This window comes from Apodemus sylvaticus, chromosome 1 (genome assembly GCF_947179515.1).
Source record: "Apodemus sylvaticus chromosome 1, mApoSyl1.1, whole genome shotgun sequence".
Classification (NCBI taxonomy): Eukaryota; Metazoa; Chordata; class Mammalia; order Rodentia; family Muridae; genus Apodemus; species Apodemus sylvaticus.
The window spans coordinates 72,001,160-72,019,353 of NC_067472.1; the positions used below are offsets into that span (position 1 = coordinate 72,001,160).

General features: G+C 43.1%; 1 protein-coding gene across 1 annotated transcript; it reads left to right on the top strand.

Moving 5' to 3' along the window:
* The first annotated feature begins 1,685 nt into the window (after positions 1 to 1,685).
* Positions 1,686 to 17,298, top strand: Tex36 (testis expressed 36). Its single transcript, XM_052174498.1, has 4 exons — positions 1,686 to 1,736; positions 9,569 to 9,700; positions 10,399 to 10,479; positions 16,903 to 17,298. The coding sequence occupies exons 1-4, from the start codon at positions 1,686 to 1,688 to the stop codon at positions 17,296 to 17,298; spliced, it is 660 nt and encodes a 219-aa protein (XP_052030458.1).
* Positions 17,299 to 18,194: the final 896 nt, after the last annotated feature.

Sequence of the window (18,194 nt, forward strand, 5' to 3'; positions counted from 1 at the left end):
TTTGTTTTGTTTTTTGATGGATTTTTAAGGAGAAAAAGAGGGAGTCTGTGCTAGGGTCAGTTGATAAGACCTGATTGGACAAGTTAGCCATTGTAGCCAAACAATGGATTTTGGCTGGCCCTTGGTGTTTTGTCTCAGGAATGAGTCAGTGGCCAAATAAGGAGATAGACCTTGGGGGCTAGCTTTAGGAATGTAACCTGTTCAGCAAGGGAGAAAGAAGGGCAAAGCCTGTTGGTATTGTGTCTGCCATGCTTGGGCCTGCTAGGGCCTTTCACACATATTTCAGTTCTGGGCCAGGAGAGGAAGTGTTGTAATGGTGGCTGCCAGGGACATTTCTTAGACCACTGAGACAAGGACAGGTATGGGCTGGGATTGGGAAATGTAACACATGGCCCCTCAGTTCCTTCTTTTCATCCTGCACTATGCTGCTGAAGTCAGACACTATGTACAGGAGATGACAGCTACCTCCTGGGACTGATCAACTGGTGACAAGCAGGAGGGAGTCTTGAATCCCAGGACCAGACTTCAACACAGCTGCCACACTGAGCCAGCACTCAGCTTCAGATGTGACACCCCTTTTCTCCTTAGCCCGTGGCTCTTGTGTGTCTGCTGTAGCAAGACTGTGGTACCTCAGGGGTCACACCCCGGAACCCATGTTGAGAGACTACAAGCGCTCGCAAGAGGTCTCTTGTCACTCACATGGCAACTCTTGTTAGGTCTAGAGAGGAGATGGTTGGAGGAGTTGGGAGATGAAGACACAATTTCTCAATGCAGAGGAGTCATCCTGTGGATGTCCACTCTCATCTTCATGTGGAACATTCAACTGACTGGTGGCATCCAACAAAGAAGACAAACAGAACGCACATCACTCACTCAGCAGGAGAGAGGCAGGTCTGTGCCTTGACCCAGGGACAGAGTCCAGATGTCAGAAGCAGCTTTAGTAGCCTCAGAGTGGCAGGCAGCCTTTGGCGGTCCTGAGGATTTCTAGAGGGGACCCAAGACATTGCTTTGCCTTCTGGTACCTTATTATTGAGGATGTGACCCCAGTGGAGAATAAATAAAAGAAAAACAAAGAAAGGAGTTTAGTTTAGAATAGAATCTGATCCATAGGTGTGTCCAAATGTTTTCTCCTTGTGGTGTCTATGCTATGCCAGGCAGGCGAGTGAGCCCAGGAGTAGGAGACTAGGTCCGAGCTGGGACACAGAGAACACATGGAAGGAGAAAGGAGATGCTTTGGCCCTGGTCCAGCGTCATCGCTGATGTGAGCAAGGTCAGCTCCAGAGCAGGACTCAGGTTAGTTTTCTGAAAACTGAGATTGAAACAGATGGTTGTCATGAGGACAGTGCTGGCTCCAGGAGGAGCCAAATGTTTGCTGTGTTTCCAACATCTTCTTGGCCTCACCTCTCAGTCTGGTTTTGGGACTTCTTCAGTTAGAATCTGGCGGTTAGAATTCTGCACATGCTTAGGGAACAAGTGGCAAAACCCTCTCTCGGGGCTTGGAAGGCTCTGCCCATTGTGACACGAGCTTCCATTCCATGACAATAGTGCGCTTTCTCTACCTCCCTGCCCAGGCAACAGCTGAGAAGATCAGGGACGGGGTGAGAGAGCTCTACAGATCCCACAAGCTTGTGAAGCCGCAGACAGCTGAGGGAGCCAACCTCAGTACATTCAGCTCCTTGGAGAGAATGGCCAAAGGGAGGCGTTTCAACCCATCTTTGAACAAGGATGGAAGATGGGTAAGGAAGAATGCCTTCCTGGAAGCTTCCTCCTGAAATGTGGCTGTTGTTGAGGGCACAGATGTGAGCTGGGTTCCCTTCTGCTGCCTATGGTAGCATGACCTTTGAAAAGACCCTGGACCTTGGTTTCTTCATCCATCAAGAGGGAAGCTCAGTGTTCCTTTGATGATTGAATGAAAGCACATGAATCTGAGGGAGGCAGTCCAAGACTGTAACCTAAGCACTTGGGAGGCTGAGGCAGGAGGATTGAGAGCTCTAGGACATGCCAGGCTACTTAACAAGATGCTGACTCAGAAAATAAAACTAAAAAAGAAAGAGGAAGGACAGAGAGAAAGAAGGGAGGCAGAGGTACAGAAGGGAGTGGAAAGGTGGGAATGAAGAAAAGGGAGAAGAGGGAAAAGGGAGAAGGCAGGAGGAAAAACAAGAAGACAGAAGGAAGAAACGGGGAAGGAAAGAGAAATAAGGGGGAAGGAGGAAAATGCTCGGCACAGGGTGGGCCCTTGAGGATGCTCACTGGGTAGCAGCTGCTACCTGCTCTGCCTTGCCCATTTCTGCACACCTGCCTTCTAATACTGGATCCCCCATTATATGGTGAGCAGTCTCTTCTTCCTAGATCATGAGTTCCATGGGGCCTTTGTCAATTTTCCTCAGTGGTGCTCCATTAGTACCTAGACTAGAATCCAGGGCAGAAGGCATACTCGGTATTTGTTGAAGTAGTTGGTTTTTTTTTTTTTTTTAAGGTTTATTTACTTGTTTTATGTTCAGCCACACCAGAAGAGAGCATCAGATTCTATTACAGATGGTTGTGAGCCACCATGCGGTTGAACTCAGGACCTCTGGAAGAGGAGTCAGTACTCTTAACCACTGAGCCATCCTTGCAGCCCTGTTGAAGTAACTCCCAACAAATCCTGTCTAGTTCTTGTCACCAGACTAGGACATGGACAGAGCCCAGGAGTCATTTACCTGTTAGCCTAACAGCCATCATCTGTTCATCCCTCAGACTCCTGGGCTCAAGTTACTCTCCTGGCAAGGACCCTGTTTGTTGATATCACAGACAGCCCAGTCAGGAATTCTAGTGTCTTCTAGAAACATTTGCATCTTAGCCCAAGGACTTCTCACTTGCTCTTTAATATGCATATTTCATGTGCTGTCGTCAGTTTTCCATGCCCAGTTCCTATGACTTGTTCACAAAAAGGGAATCTCCGTGTCATTATGCACTCTCAAAACGAGAGGCAGCATCTGAGAAAAGATTTGTGTTCACAGCTTTAAGGCAATAATGTGGGGTGGGGGTGGGGTGAGGATGTGTGGGTGTTTTGCAAATGTATATGAGGTGTATACGAACATGTTTATGTATATGTATATGGATAGGTGTTGTGTGTGTTTGTGGAAGGACCCAAGGATGAAGTCAGGTATCACCTCAGTAATTCTTTATCTTATACACTGAAGTAGATTCTTGAGTCTGAAGCTGGGTGACTGGGTTAGTCTAACCAGTCATTTTGCTCTGGGGACTTGAGGATTTGCTCTGCCTCTTGAGGGTTGGGAATGGCAGGCAGGCTGACACTCCAGTCCGGCTTTTATGTGGGTGTGGGGGATCTGGTCCTCAAGCTGTCGAGGCAAAAGCCAAGATCTTTACTTAATCAGTCAAATCTCTAGTCCGCAAACTGAAATTTTTGTTTGTGTAAAAGAGAAAGGGAAGAGTTAGGAAATTTGGGTCTTTAGAATGTACAACACAGATTGCAATCTCTTCGGTATCAGCCTTAGATAAGGCAAACAAGTTTTGTCTAATCTTGACTTTTTAAAATGCAAAATGAAATATTCCAAAATTAGAGAGCCGCTGTGAGACCAGCAGGATTATTCATTCAGAAGGACAAAGGTAAGCAGACTAGTCGGTCAGCACTTCCTAAGTATAGTGTATGTGCGCGTCACAGTCATGTATGTGTATACACACCACACACACACACACACACACACACACATACACACGCACACACATGTGCACACACACACACACGCACACACATGTGCACACACACATGCACGCACACATATGCACTTGCACACGCACTCTCTCTCTCTCTCTCACACACACACACAGGGCACACTTTATTTTATTCCATTAAGATCAAAATTAATAAAGCCAGACACTCTGAAACTAATAGAAAAGAAACTGGGGAAGATCCTTGAGGACATCGGTACAGGGGGAAAGTTTCTGAACAGATCACCAATAGCGTATGCTCTAAGATCAAGAATTGACAAATGGGACCTCTTAAAATTACAAAGTTTCTGTAAGGCAAAGGACACCATCAAAAGGACAAATCGGCAACCAACAAATTGGGAAAAGATCTTCACCAACCCTACATCAGATAGAGGGCTAATATCCAATATATACAAAGAACTCAAGAAGTTAGACCCCAGAAAACCAAATAACCCTATTAAAAATGGGGTACAGAGTTAAACAAAGAATTTTCACCTGAAGAACTTTGGATGGCGGAGAAGCATCTTAAAAAATGTTCAACTTCACTAGTCATGGGAAATGCAAATCAAAATGCATTCCACTAGGGAAATGCAAATCAAAACAACCCCGAGATTTCACCTTACACCAGTCAGAATGGCTAAGATTAAAAATTCAGGAGACAGCAGGTGTTGGCGAGGGTGTGGAGAAAGAGGAACACTCTTCCACTGCTGGTGGGGTTGCAAATTGGTACAACCACTCTGGAAATCAGTCTGGCGGTTCCTCAGAAAACTGGGCACTTCACTTCCGGAAGATCCTGCTATACCACTCCTGGGCATATACCCAGAAGATTCCCCAGCATGTAATAAGGATACATGCTCTACTATGTTCATAGCAGCCCTATTTTTTGAGCCAGAAGCTGGAAAAAACCCAGGTATCCCTCAACAGAAGAATGGATGCAAAAAAATGTGGTATATATACACAATGGAGTACTATTCAGCCATTAGAAACAATGAATTCATGAAATTTTTAGGCAAATGGATGGAGCTGGAGAACATCATACTAAGACTGGTAACCCAGTCTCAAAAGATCAATCATGGTATGCACTCACTAATAAGTGGATATTAACCTAGAAAACTGGAATACCCAAAACATAATCCACACATCAAATGAGGTACAAGAAGAACTGAGGAGTGGCCCCTGGTTCTGGAAAGACTCAGTGTAGCAGTATAGGGCAATATCAGAACAGGGAAGTGGGAATGGGTAAATGGGAGAACAGGGGAAGGGAAGGAGGCTTATGGGACTTTCAGGGAGTTGGGGGCCAGAAAAGGGGATATCATTTGAAATGTAAATAAAAATATATCGAATAAAAAATTAATATGTAGTGAATATACAATAAAACAGAAAAGCCTAATAAAGTAAAATAAAATTTATAACGAGTACAAATATGTTAGAATAATAAGCTGAGACTGGGAAACATTTTTGAATCCGAGTTCCTTTGGGGCCAAAGCCAAATGGGGAATAGTGTCAGCCACATTTTAATTTTATCCTATTTTGATTCATTTATTTTTTTGAGAAACGGTTTTATATGTAACCCTGGATGGCCAGAACTCACTTTATAGTCCAGACTGACTCGAACTCACAGAGATTGGCCTGCCTCTGCCTGTCTCAGCTGCATTCTTATAGAGGCTAATAGGGAGAAAACTGTCTTTCCCAGTTAAATACCTTGATGCTTCTGTCATCTAGATATCAGTTAGGATGGAGTTTGACTGGCTACAAAGCTGACTCCAGGGCTGGACAGGTAGCTTATTGGTGCAGTATTTACCTAGCACGTGCAAGCCCTGGGTTTGGGCTTTGGTCACCAGCATGGTACCCTGTGGGACAGACACAGATTTATGTTTTTCCTTAAATCACAACAAAGTTCAGAAGCAGGCAGGTTAGGGCTGGGTCTTTGCCATCGCAGGATGAGTCTTTTCTACGTTGTAGAGAGTCTACATACATGCCAGGGAGGAAAAACAAGAAAATCAAAGGATAACAATACAGAAGATATCTGTCTTTATCAGGAAAACAGTGCTTTTCCCAGGAGCCTTGCCGCCTCGTGGGGTCACACAGCCAATATAGCTACAAGGGAGTATGCTTTGTTTTTTATGACCTACACTGACATTTCAGGTGAACTCAAGTTCTGTTATAATAGATAAAGTGAGAATCCACACATTGTGGGCAGACATTTCATGTCCACCTCCAGCCACAGGCCCAGCAGGGCAGCCTGGCACTCAGGAGACACTGTCCCTTCACACCCTTAGCCAAACTTGAGCCTCTGGCAAAGGTCCTCTCTGCTGTCGGCACCTCAGCGCATAAAAGGAATAGTGCTGACCCTGAAGTTTCCGGAAGGAACTTCCGATGAGTTGGGTAAATTAAAGAAGCTGTTGGCTGTGAGTCAGCTGCAGCCCATCTGCGAGGACAGTAATTGTCCCATTAGAGGTGACAGTCATTTTGCAGTTGACCTTGCTGGTTGTAATCTGGCTGTTGCTGGGCAGGAAAGGCTCCCCCCCCCACTTACTTTCATTTTCCTATTTAATATTTCAGTCGCTGAGTGATGGAAGGCAGTGGAAATCTCACCCCCAACTAGTTAAAAAGCTGTATTTCACGGTTACACTATCTAACAGAAGGGTTTATTTCACACCTATCACGCTATAGCCATTAAATATATATTTTAAAAGAGTGAAACTAAAATGCTAGAGCCATATTTTTTAACAGCGATTTAGTCCACAGACTTGCAGAATATGAATGAACTCAAGTCCAGTTGTGGGCTGATGTGAGCAGTTGACCCACCAGCCCGGTCTGGCGACTTTTCCAAGAGGGTTGCAACTTAGCTGGATGGAGGGAGAACCGAGAGAGTACTTGGATCCCATTTTCTGTATTCATCTTTAAAAGTGACTGTTCAGGGACCAGCAGGTAAAGGCAGTTACCACGCAAGCTGACAACTCCAGTTCAATCTCTGAACTCCTGTCAAGGTTGAAGAAGACTGCTAACTTCACAGAGCTGTTCTCTGACCATGGAGACATGCATGCACTTTACATATGCATATCGTGCACACACATGCACACAGTACTAATAAGTAAACAATTAAACTTGTTTAGGGCCTTACGAGATAGCTCAGTGAGCAAAGTGTTTACCTTGCAAGAATGAGGGCCCATGTTTGTTTTCCAGATCCCATGTAAACAAATGGGTTTAGGAATGAATTTGTAGCCAACCACTGGGGAGATGGAGACAGGCAGATTCTTGAGACTTACTGGCCAGCCAGCCTATCCTTACTTGGCAGGCCCTGGGCACCAGTGAAAGATTCTGCCTCAAAAGTCAAGATGACAGCCGGGCGGTGGTGGCACACACCTTTAATCCCAGCACTTGGGAGGCAGAAGCAGGAGGATTTCTGAGTTCAAGGCCAGCCTGGTCTACAGAGTAAGTTCCAGGACAGCCAGGGCTATACAGAGAAACCCTGTCTCAAAAAACCAAAAAACCAAACCAAAACAAAAAAACCCAAAACCACCACCACCAACAACAAAATCAAGATGACCGCTCCTGAGGAATAATACCCATGGTCGACCTATTGCCTAAAGATGAATATTCACACACCTGAACAATAATTGTTTGATAATGCTTTAAAAGTTAATACAAAGCTACTTAAATGTATATGTAAGTTGGTTGAGAATGTTCTAGTATATGTTAGTTAGGAAAGCATGGTGTAGGCTATAGATAGCGCAGCCTGTTTCCTGTAAAGCAGTCTCAGTTTCCTTCATACAAAATACGTGAGGGCTCAGTCAGTGCTGTGATCTGTGTAGGCAGCAAGGAGGAAGAGAGCCACAAAACGTTTATGATAAATAAAAAGGCATTCAGTGTTCAGAAGTGACATTGATCATGTGGCTACGTGTCATTTCTAAAATTACAAGCACATTTTAATTCTTATATTATCTGTATGATACAGTGTATGTAAACTACCTATATGTAGAGTTGTATACCCACATCAAGATGTTATGCTAGTCTTCAAGAGCTAAGGGTGAAGGGTGGGGTAAAGATTCTGGGAGAATGGTATCCTCTCTACTTGTTTTGTGGTACTGAGGATTGAACCCACGCCAGGCAAAGCTCTTCACTGTTGAGTCATTGTTTATTTACTTTTTATTTTGACTCAAGTCTTACTGAGTTGCCCAGGCAGGCCTTGAACTTGTAATCTTCCTGTCTCAAACTCCTGTGTAGAGGCTTACAGGCTTGAGTCACTAGAGTTGGCCTATTTCCCTGCCTCTCTCTCTCTCTCTCTCTCTCTCTCTCTCTCTCTCTCTCTCTCTCTCTCTCTCTCTCTCTCAAATCAGGCACATATATCACAAGTCTCATCAGGAACAAACTCACTGGGGTCCCATGGGCAGTTCCTTACATTTCCACAGGAAGCCCTGCACACATGGAGGCTGGTGGCCTTGCCTGGTGGTTTCCTTGTCCTTGGTTTCATCCTTCTTAGCCCATGGGTAGCCACTGAGACATATGAGGTGGTATCATGCTGTGTTCTTGTAAGTTACATATTGTTTTGTGTGCACAGGTTATTTTTCCACATCTGTGCTGCTGGGTTATACACCTGTGAGTCTCAAACTCCAATACAGGAAAGGAAGAGGTCGCAGGTACCTGGGAGGCCGAAGGGGATCTAGGAAGGTGTAAGCTGATAGGACATACTTCATATACTAGGTAGGAAGCTACTGGCAGGCACCCAGGCACATAGTGGTACATACTGACCACATACAGCCAAGTGGGTTATGAGCTTATAGACAAAAATACACAGCAGCTTGGAAAAGGCAAAGACTCAGGCCTTTGACATCAAGGGCCATTTACACAGAACCCACATAAAAAACTGCCAGGCAGAGTTTTATGACGGATCACATACCTGATCAAACTTGGGGTTCCCAGGTCATCCAATGTCACTCATTTTGTGCTGATTCACAGTTCTCTGAGGTCTGGTGTCAGTCACATCTTAGCTGATTCATATCGGATATCATGCCATGATCAACACCATGATTTCTAAACACGAAACTGATCCTTACGATCCTGTTCTCAACAATACTTGTGTTTCTATCTTCTGCCCACTCTGTCAAGTTCTATGTGTCTTTTAGCTTTTTCATCTAGGCTGGAGAGAATGCCTACAAAGTAAATAGGGTATATAATACAACCTCCCAACCTAGCTACTTAGCACATTCTTGCACAGATGCCAATCAAAAGCCACCGAATGTCCAGTTATATCTTAACTTGGGAGAATAGAGAGATCAATACAGAATTAACCATGTCTTTATGCTTTACAAGGGAAGAGATGGGTGGGGAAATGGTTTAGTTGGTAAAGCACCTTGAAAGTGGAAGGACACAAGTTTGATCTCCAGAAGCCACATACAAAGCTGGGTGTGGTAGCACACCATTGCAATCCCAGTGGTGACAAGATGGAAGCAAAGACAGGAAGATCCCTGTGAGCTTGTTGGCCAGTTAGTCTAACAGGCTTGACAACCTCTAGGGCTGAGAGAAGAGCCAGTCCTTAGAACATGCCAGGCTAGATGCCAGGCTCCTGTACCAAGTTCCCCAGCCAGAGGAAGACCTAAGACCACATGGTTCTGTCATCTCTTTGCTAGAATGTGGAACCATGTCCAGACTCCCTAAGACCTTGAATAAGAAGAGGCCCCTGCAGCTTGAAATGTTCGTTTGGCAGAAATACTTCAAAGTTACATGGGTTTTACCATTGCCCAATCATGCAAGAAGTGCCCGAACCGTGTTTTTACCATGTTGCAGAGGAAGCCCATATTTGGCACCCAGATTCAGCTTTTTCTGGTTCTAATCAAGACGCATGTTGTGTTTCCAGTTCACTCATATTGGTCTGATGGAGAAGACACCAGAATCCATCACACGTACTTCCCTGAAGGAAATTCACTGTTCATACTTGTCTGAACAGGCGGAGAGGATGCTGCCACCAATTTACAAAATCCGAGAGAAGGTGAGACTATGGGGGACTATAGAGAGTATAGAGCCCAGATGTAGGGTCTCAGAGCTCTCTGAGGGGGTGCCATTTTGGCCAGACAGCTAACCCATTTGCCCATCTGCCGTACCCAGGTTCCCAGTGATAGACCTATATCCTTGCCAGTGACTGCTCCATCCTGGGAAGACAATGAGCTGGGATTCTAGTCAGGAACCTTTAGTCACTAATAGCCATGGTCTGTCTCCCTCACCAGCTCCTGAGCAGCTGTGCCAGCGTCAGTGGTGTGAAGGAGGAGGCACAATGGTTTTAATATCAGTATCCACCGCACTCGCTGAGGGCCTTGACTCAGGCTCCAGGCTTCTGGGAACCCAGTCTCAGGGCTTCTAAGATCAGGCCAGGTTAACAGGATTTGGTTTCTGCCATCCTTATTAGTCAGATATGAGACTGGCCTTCAGGCTGTCAAAGGTGCTTGCCAGCATTTGGTTTTCTGCATACATGCAGTATTGCATCCTTGTCTCCAAAGACGTTTTGAAAGATATATCTGGGCCCATATCCTGTGCTGTTCACTCCATGCTGATGATAGACTTCATTAGCCTCACTGAGAGTTTCCTTTGTCCTTTGTCCTATGACTCTCCCTTCCCTATCACTGTGCCCCAGTTCTAAGGGCATCTCGCAGTTCTGACATATGCTTTTCATATCTCTCCATTCTTCTCCAGCAAGCAGCAAACAAAAACTTCCCTTTCTCTGCACATGACAACCGCCACAGTTTCCAGAACTCTGGATACTATTTTGACTCTGTGAGTACTTCTTTGCAAACTAGTAAGGCTTCAGGTGTAGCTCAGTGGTAGAGCACTCGTCTAGCAAGCAGGAAACCAGTAGAATGGAGAACATTATCTTGATTTCTATGCTACACAGATTATAGAGACACGTGTGTTTCTCAAGACTGGAGCAATGTCAAAACAACCTGGCATTTTCCACAAGACTCAGGAACAGTCACAAAGCAAAAGCCACCTCTTGAAACTTTCAGAGTTGGGTGGAGTTTTTCAAGCCAGCACCAGGCTTCTACCTTCACACACATGGGCCATGGTTACAAAAGTGTCCCCTCCCAAATTGTCTCTTGCGAGACTCCTGGAGTTGTCTCTCTAGGGGTGGCAGTTCCCTGACACTAGAGGGTGTAAGTTTTGACAGTGCTTGTTAATAGTTTAATATAGCAATGGATGTAGAAATATTATACAATCCACATCTACAATTTTCAAGTAGTGATAGGAACATTTAAAACCAGGTAAGATTAATAAAACAGATTGTCTACTTAAAAACGTTTCAACTTTATGGTGCTATGAGAGTGACACTCAGTAAAACTTCATACTTAAAATTTTGCCCCTTTCTTGGGCTATTGCCAGATATGAAGTATTTTGTGTCTTTGTTTCTTGCAAGAATCTGTCATTAGTGCTGGGTCACACCTTCCAGATAGCCATACAGATGCTATTAGATACATTTAGTGCTCTATGGTGCAGTGTGTTGCCAAGAGAGATCAGGCGGACCAGAAATATCTTTTTTCTTTAAACAAAATTAAATTGCATTTTTTAATTGTTTGAGAATTTCATACATGTATGTAATATGTTTTGGTCAAACCTACCCAACCCTCTTCTCTCCAATTCCTCTCCTATCCCTGCGACCCCTCCACACCCCCATTTTCATGTGCTATGGTTTAAACCCACAAAGGCCACTCCTGATATACTTTTTTGTTTGTTTGTTTGTTTTTTGGTTTTTTTTGGATTTGGTTTTTTCGAGACAGGGTTTCTCTGTATAGCCCTGGCTGTCCTGGAACTCACTCGGTAGACCAGGCTGGCCTCGAACTCAGAAATTCACCTGCCTCTGCCTCCCAGAGTGCTGGGATTACAGGCATGCGCCACCACCTCCCGGCTCCTTATATACTTTCAACTTAGAATATTTTCAGTTTCCATTGGTTTGTTTGATCATACCCTTTGTATATTTTATTTAACATACTATTTTCTCCTGATTATCAGTTCAACATGTAGTCCATGTAATAGAGCAATTCACATACAATTTTTTAACAAATCCTTAAACTTTAAAACAATTTACTTTCTACATTTACTGTGTGTGTGCATGTGCACACGCATGTGTAAGTGCACGTGTAAGTGCATGTGTAGGCATGAGTGAAGGTCAGAAGACAACTTGCAGGCTTTGGTTCTCTCCTCCCATCATGTAGACTCCGGGACTGGAACTTAGATCTTCAGGCTCAGTGACAAGAACCTTTACCTGTGGAGGAATCTCACTGGCTCCATAAAAATTATCCACCAGCTATTTTACATTTTCCTTCTCTAACTAAGTCTTTTAAAAATCTGATTTACATGTTCCTTATCTCAATTTAAATTACTCACGTTTCAGTTCTCTCTGATAACTAGTAACTAGTGGTCTGGGGCTTCTATCCTGGACATTACAGGTTAGTACACCTTAGGTAGAAGAAGGTATGTCAGGTAAGCTTCAAGAGCACTTAGTGAACTTGGAAATCCACACCACAAAGGTACTGTTAGCAGCATCCTTTATTAACCATGACTGTGCTGCAGTGCTTCGTACGATCCTGTTTAAGCCCATAGCTGATTGCTCTTATCCTTGATTTAGAAATGAGTCCAGAGAAACCTTTCCCTCCACACAACCGTGTTCCAAGTAAGACTGAGTAACTTCACCTAAAAACCTTCTCTCCTTTGGCAGAGTGTTAAACAGAGACTCAAAACAACCGTCCTGCCCTCTCCAAGAGGATGGCTTAATGTTTATTTTCAAAAATAATAAGATGCTTATTTTTCTCTGGGTCTGAATATTTTGCCTTGCATGCATGTCTATGCACCACACCACCGCTTGCACTCCTGTTGCTCATGGGGCTCAGAGGGAGTTGGATACTCTGGAATTGAAGTTAGCGATGACTGTGAGCCACCATGTGGGTTCTGGGAACCAGCCTAGGTCCTCTGCAAGAGCAACGAGTACTCTTTAACTGTGGAACCAGCTCTCTAGCCCGCTCAATATGTTTTCTAGATTGCTACAGTGTCATAAGTCTATCAAAAGTCAAACAAGTGATGTTGAGATGACTCAGCGGGTGCTTGTCGCTGGGCCCAAAGACCTGAATTTGATCTGTGGGGTCCACATGGTGGAAAAAGAACAAGCTCCCACAAGTTGTCCTCTGTCCTACACAGCACGCATGCTCTCTCTCTCTCTCTCTCTCTCTCTCTCTCTCTCTCACACACACACACACACACACACAAGTAAACAAACATTTTTAAAAAGTCAACACACATTTGTACAAACTTACAAATAAAATTTCCATCCGTATTTCTGTCTTTACTTTACCCTGGTGGCTAACTGCTTAACAGGGCCCACCCAAGTGTGTTAATGACACAAGCAGACTCGAACACATGCATCTTTAGCAGGTGAGGGGACCCTCTAGCTAGCAAGGTTGTGAAGGTTTCTCACATTTCTCTGTGTTCTAGAATAGCTTACATAACCTTAGCATTTGCATTTTCAGTTTATGGCAGTTTGATGACTTGCCCACGGGACCCCAGCCAGTGTTCAATGGGATTGATTGGATGTCTACCGCACAGGAGGTCCCGACTAAATAATTTTGTCCATGAAACTCCTTAGGTTTGATACATTTTTTTTTTTTAGAACAAGCTTTTTGAATTTTACCTTGACTATTTGTCTATTCAACTTCCAAACTTGTTTCTTATCGCATGGAGTTTAATGATGTTTGCCTAAAATTTATCTCATCCCTTTTAAACTTAATGGTATAATATCAAATTACCCTTACTTGTCTATTCTTTAAAATTGCTTTAGTTGACTGTTGAATTCAAATACTTGTAATTTTTGTTAAGATTATTAAAACTACAAATATTCTTGAGTTGTTTTGGCTATCAGGGAGATATTATTATTTAGACCTAATTAATAATTCTAATATTGTTCCATTAGCTGAACAGAGTAAGCTCACTGAAGGTGTTGTTTTATTTGGGGGAAATCTGCAGGGGGTCATTTTTATATCTGGAGGGTAAGTACCTTGTTAATATACTTCTTAAACATTTACATTTGAAAGTAACTATTAGGAAAATATCGTAAGTCAGAATGAGCAAATAAAGGAACAAGTAACATTTTAGGCAAACATCATTAAAATTGGTATTAATCAGACCTAATTAAGGTCTCATTAGTATTTGCCTCAAAATAGTCTTTATTTAATTTTTAATTTCCCTTTTAACTGAGAGCCATTTGAAAGACTCCTTGAATTTCTGATGTGGCTAGAATTTGTTAGGTTATGAATTTGTTGCTAATATATGATTTTGATGTTGCATTAATTTTATGGAGGGCGCTCTGTGATTTTGACTTTTTGCGTGATAGAGATTATTTTTGCATGTGATTAATTTTAAAGTGTCTCATTAGTGGTAAAAAGATATCGTCCCTCATTTAATTGCAAAATTATTGACTGAGGACTGCTAATTATGTTGTAAAATATTTCTTAACTCTTTGTCTTGGTCTGTCAATTTCTGCTTCTGAGAGTTACTCTTAAATATCAACACTTCTTGATTTTTGCCTTAAATCATTTAGTATTATGTCTTGTTGCATAAAGATTCATGATCGCTTTATTTTTATCTTGACGGCTTTGCCATTTTCCTCTGGGAGTGCCCCTCAGCCTCTGCGTTGCTTTTTGCTATACAACATACTGCACTACAAAGTATCATTCCTTCATCTTCATAAATTAAAAATATATTTTACTATTTATTTGAGCATTTCATAAACACATACAATGCATTTTGATTATACTCACCCCAGTCTTTCTCCTAACTCTTCCCAGATCCACCTCCTACCTCGCCACTCCTTCCCAACTTCACATCATTTTTGTTTTTTCAACAACCGTCCAAGGCCTGTATACTTGTACCTGTAGGAGCATCCACTGGAGTTTCTTTTTTTAACCTACTATGGTCTATACCCATCAAGATAACAGACTCTCCCTCTCTCAGAAGTCATCAACTCTTTATAACTCTTCAGCAAGGGGTTGGGGCCAGAGAGGCCCTCCCTACTCCATGCTAGACAGTTGCCTGGTCTAATCTTGTCCAGGTCTTACACAGGGAGCCAACACAGCTGTAAGTTTGTAAGTGCCATAGTCCTGTCTGGTTCTGAACACAGTTTCCTCTGAGCCTCCCTGACCTCTAGCTCTTAAAATCTTTCTGCTTTCTCTTCCACAACTGTCCCTGAGTCTTAGTGGGAGGGGAGTGATATAGAGATCTCATTTGTGTCTTCATGAATTTTAGTCATTTTGCTTTGGGTTTATCTTCTGTTGTAAGCAAAGTACAGCCCAATTAAAAAGAAAAACAATACCCAAGAGTCACTGTTTCTCTGCATAGGACTTTGAGCCATTCACATTACTATGACAGTTTTGACTTTATGCCTGCCATTTATGTCCTACTGTCTATCTGCTATGTTCTATCTTTCTTTCTTCCTTCCTTTCTTCCTTCCTTCCTTTCATTTGTCCTTTTCTTCTTGCATAGTCTGACCTAGAAGTCTGACTTTTTACTAATAGGTAACTTCCAATATAAATGTTTAAAATGTGTGCTAATAAGGTACCTCTTTCTGGATAAGAACGAAAAACAAAACAAAACAAAACACAAACCCTGCAGACTTCCCCTAGGACAAGGGGCCCCTTCCTGAGTGGCTTCCCTCTGTTCTTCCCTTCCTGGGGCTGACAGGGTGGTGACCCTGGCTGGCATCTCCCCTGTCTCTGGATGAGCCCTAAAGGGGCTTCCGTCTGCAGCTCAGCACTGGTCCTGGTTTCTCTGTTCTGGTTAAAATCCTGCAGCTTCCCTCCAGTTTCCCCTTTCCTCTCTCTCTCCCTCCCTCCCCTTCTGCCCCTCCCTTTCCCTGTCCCCCTGTCCCTGTCTCCCTGCTCCCCCTCCCTGGCCCTTCCTCTTAGGTTTCCTTGCTCAGCACTGATTTTGACCTCTGTTGCTGGCCACTTTCTTTGCAGCTCTTTTCTATATTGCTTATATAATTTTTATTTTGCTGGAACATCTTTAGGTAACTTCTCAAAAAAAGATGTAATGTGACCAAGTATCTTCTCTTTGTCCCTGCAGAGCCTCCCTTCCTCTTTATTTCCTGCCCTAGCCTCATAGGCTGCTCTATACAGACTATATATCAGGAGCCATTACACTGTGCCCAGATATTTCCCCATACTCTACCTACTTTTACATGTGAATGCAGTCATTCTGGATATCTGTGGGGATTTGGTCCTGGGATCTCCTGTTGATGTCAAAATCAGCAGATACTTCTCTCTTAAAGACAATGATGTAACAGTCACACATTTTCCATGCAAACCCTCTAGTCTACTTATCATAAGAGCATAATGCTGTGCAAATAGTTACAATATTGTTTAGGAATAATACAAATGAAAGTCAATACATGTTTGGTTCAGATGTGATTAGAGTAGTTTTGGTACACACACACACACACACACACACACACACAATTTTCCATCCCCAGTTAGTTGGATTTGAGATGGTTGAAGTAGGGGGGCAGATGCCAGCTGTGACACTTTGTAGACTCTCTTTCACCCTGATTGAAGCATCCCACTCAAGGGCCCTGTTGCCACCTTGTTGATGGCCCTTGGAGCAGGCAGCCTCACTGTATTGGTTCAGAGCCTGTGTAACCTGGTGTCTGTCCCTTTGCAGTCCTTTGTGCCAACATCCACCTCTTTTCTTAGTTTTCAGCCCATTGTGATGAATCAGGTGTTCAATTCTGAATACGGACTGATTCTCAGGCTAGCATGTAAGGTACTGACTGTTAACAAGCAAGCCTGAGGGCAGAGACCAGAGTTCCTGCTTCCTTTGGGAGACACCACAGGATCGGAAAAGAATTCACTCTGTTAGTTCTTCAGAGGCAGCCAGGAGTACTGCAACACTGGGAACTGAGGATGCTTAACAGGTTATAATCAGCTGTGCTTCCTCTGGACCTAGAAGTCCAGTCCCCTTGGTGGAAAGGAAACTGAGAATAGTGACAAGGCACTGCCAGGATGTCATTGACTTTTGATATTCAACAAGTTATCTTTTCTAATGGTTATCTTATCTATGCATTTAAATATATGCACAACATTAGCTGGTTTCATTGAAAAATACTCAGAACAGTGTGATTTTGTGTATCTCTCTCCTAACCATGTTCCTCTTCCCCAGGGCTTGGGGCGCAAGAAGTTCTCCCCAGATCAAAAGCAACACATTTCTAGAAATTTCAATCTCTGGGCCTGTGACTACATCCCATCCAATTTGGATGGTCTTTCAAATAACCAAACATCTTATGTACCTAAGAAAGCTGTGGTGATCTCAACTTTCCGACGCTTTCCAAGATGTTACGACGAGAAATGGAGTGACTTCAAGGTTGCTTACAACCAAAACTGTGCAAAGTTTTTAGGAAACCAGCCAAATGAAGAATTAGCTGTGGACCCAAAGGCTGTCTCTCTCCAGGCTTGTCCAGGGTCCCTAAACCTTCCAGAGGCTCTAGATGAGGTTTGCGATGTCATTCCATCAGGTGGTCATAAAGACTCTGACTCAACACCACCCCATAACTGCTGAAATGCTTTTGTAATTTTATAAGGTTAAAAATATTCAAATTGTTAGGAAAGTATGTGAAGATATATATATATGAAATAAACTGCTAAGATTGTCACAGTAAACTTTGGAGGTGTTTATATGGTTAAATTTTCATTTTGAAATTCCAAACAATGCAGAGGTGGCAAAAAGTTATCTTGATTCTATTTCATCTCCAGCCCCATGATGTCTGGGAGAAGGATTGCTCCCTGTTGTAGGTAATTTCATTTAAAATTTATGTGTGCGTGTGCATGAGTGTGTGTCTGTGTGTGCATGAGTGTGTGCATGTGCATGAGTGTGTGTGCACATGAGTGTGTGTGTGTGTGCGTGCATGAGTGTGTGTGTGCATGAGTGTGTGTGTTTTAAGAAGGTTTTACAGTAAAAGGTTTCTACATACCATTTTCAAGGTCTTAGTGTTAGTTATCTTTCCCCGTACTCTCTCCTGCATCCTGTCTTTCCATCCCCCACCCAACCTAGTCCTTCGTGCTCCACTATACTTCATGCCCCCTTCACATCACCTGTAATCTATCCCCTCACTCAAAACTCCCCCATATCTCCATAGCATCCACATATGAGAGACAACATACCATGTTTGTCTTTCTGGGTCTGTGTTTTGGTGATTCTTTTTATTTTTTAAAAGTTGAACTTTTAAATTAGCTATGGCTAGGAAGAGGCTGATGATTTCCATATACAAATATTATATTTGTTCCCTCAGCTGCACTTCTAATAAAATAATATAAAGAAATGAAATTGAGTTCTAATAATTTTCCATTTGCTTTCCCCTTCATTGTCTACAAAACCAATTCAATCATTTGGGAAAGTTGTGATTTGGTATCATTTCGGACACACTGCTTTGTGTAGGTCTAGGAATATGTTTGATT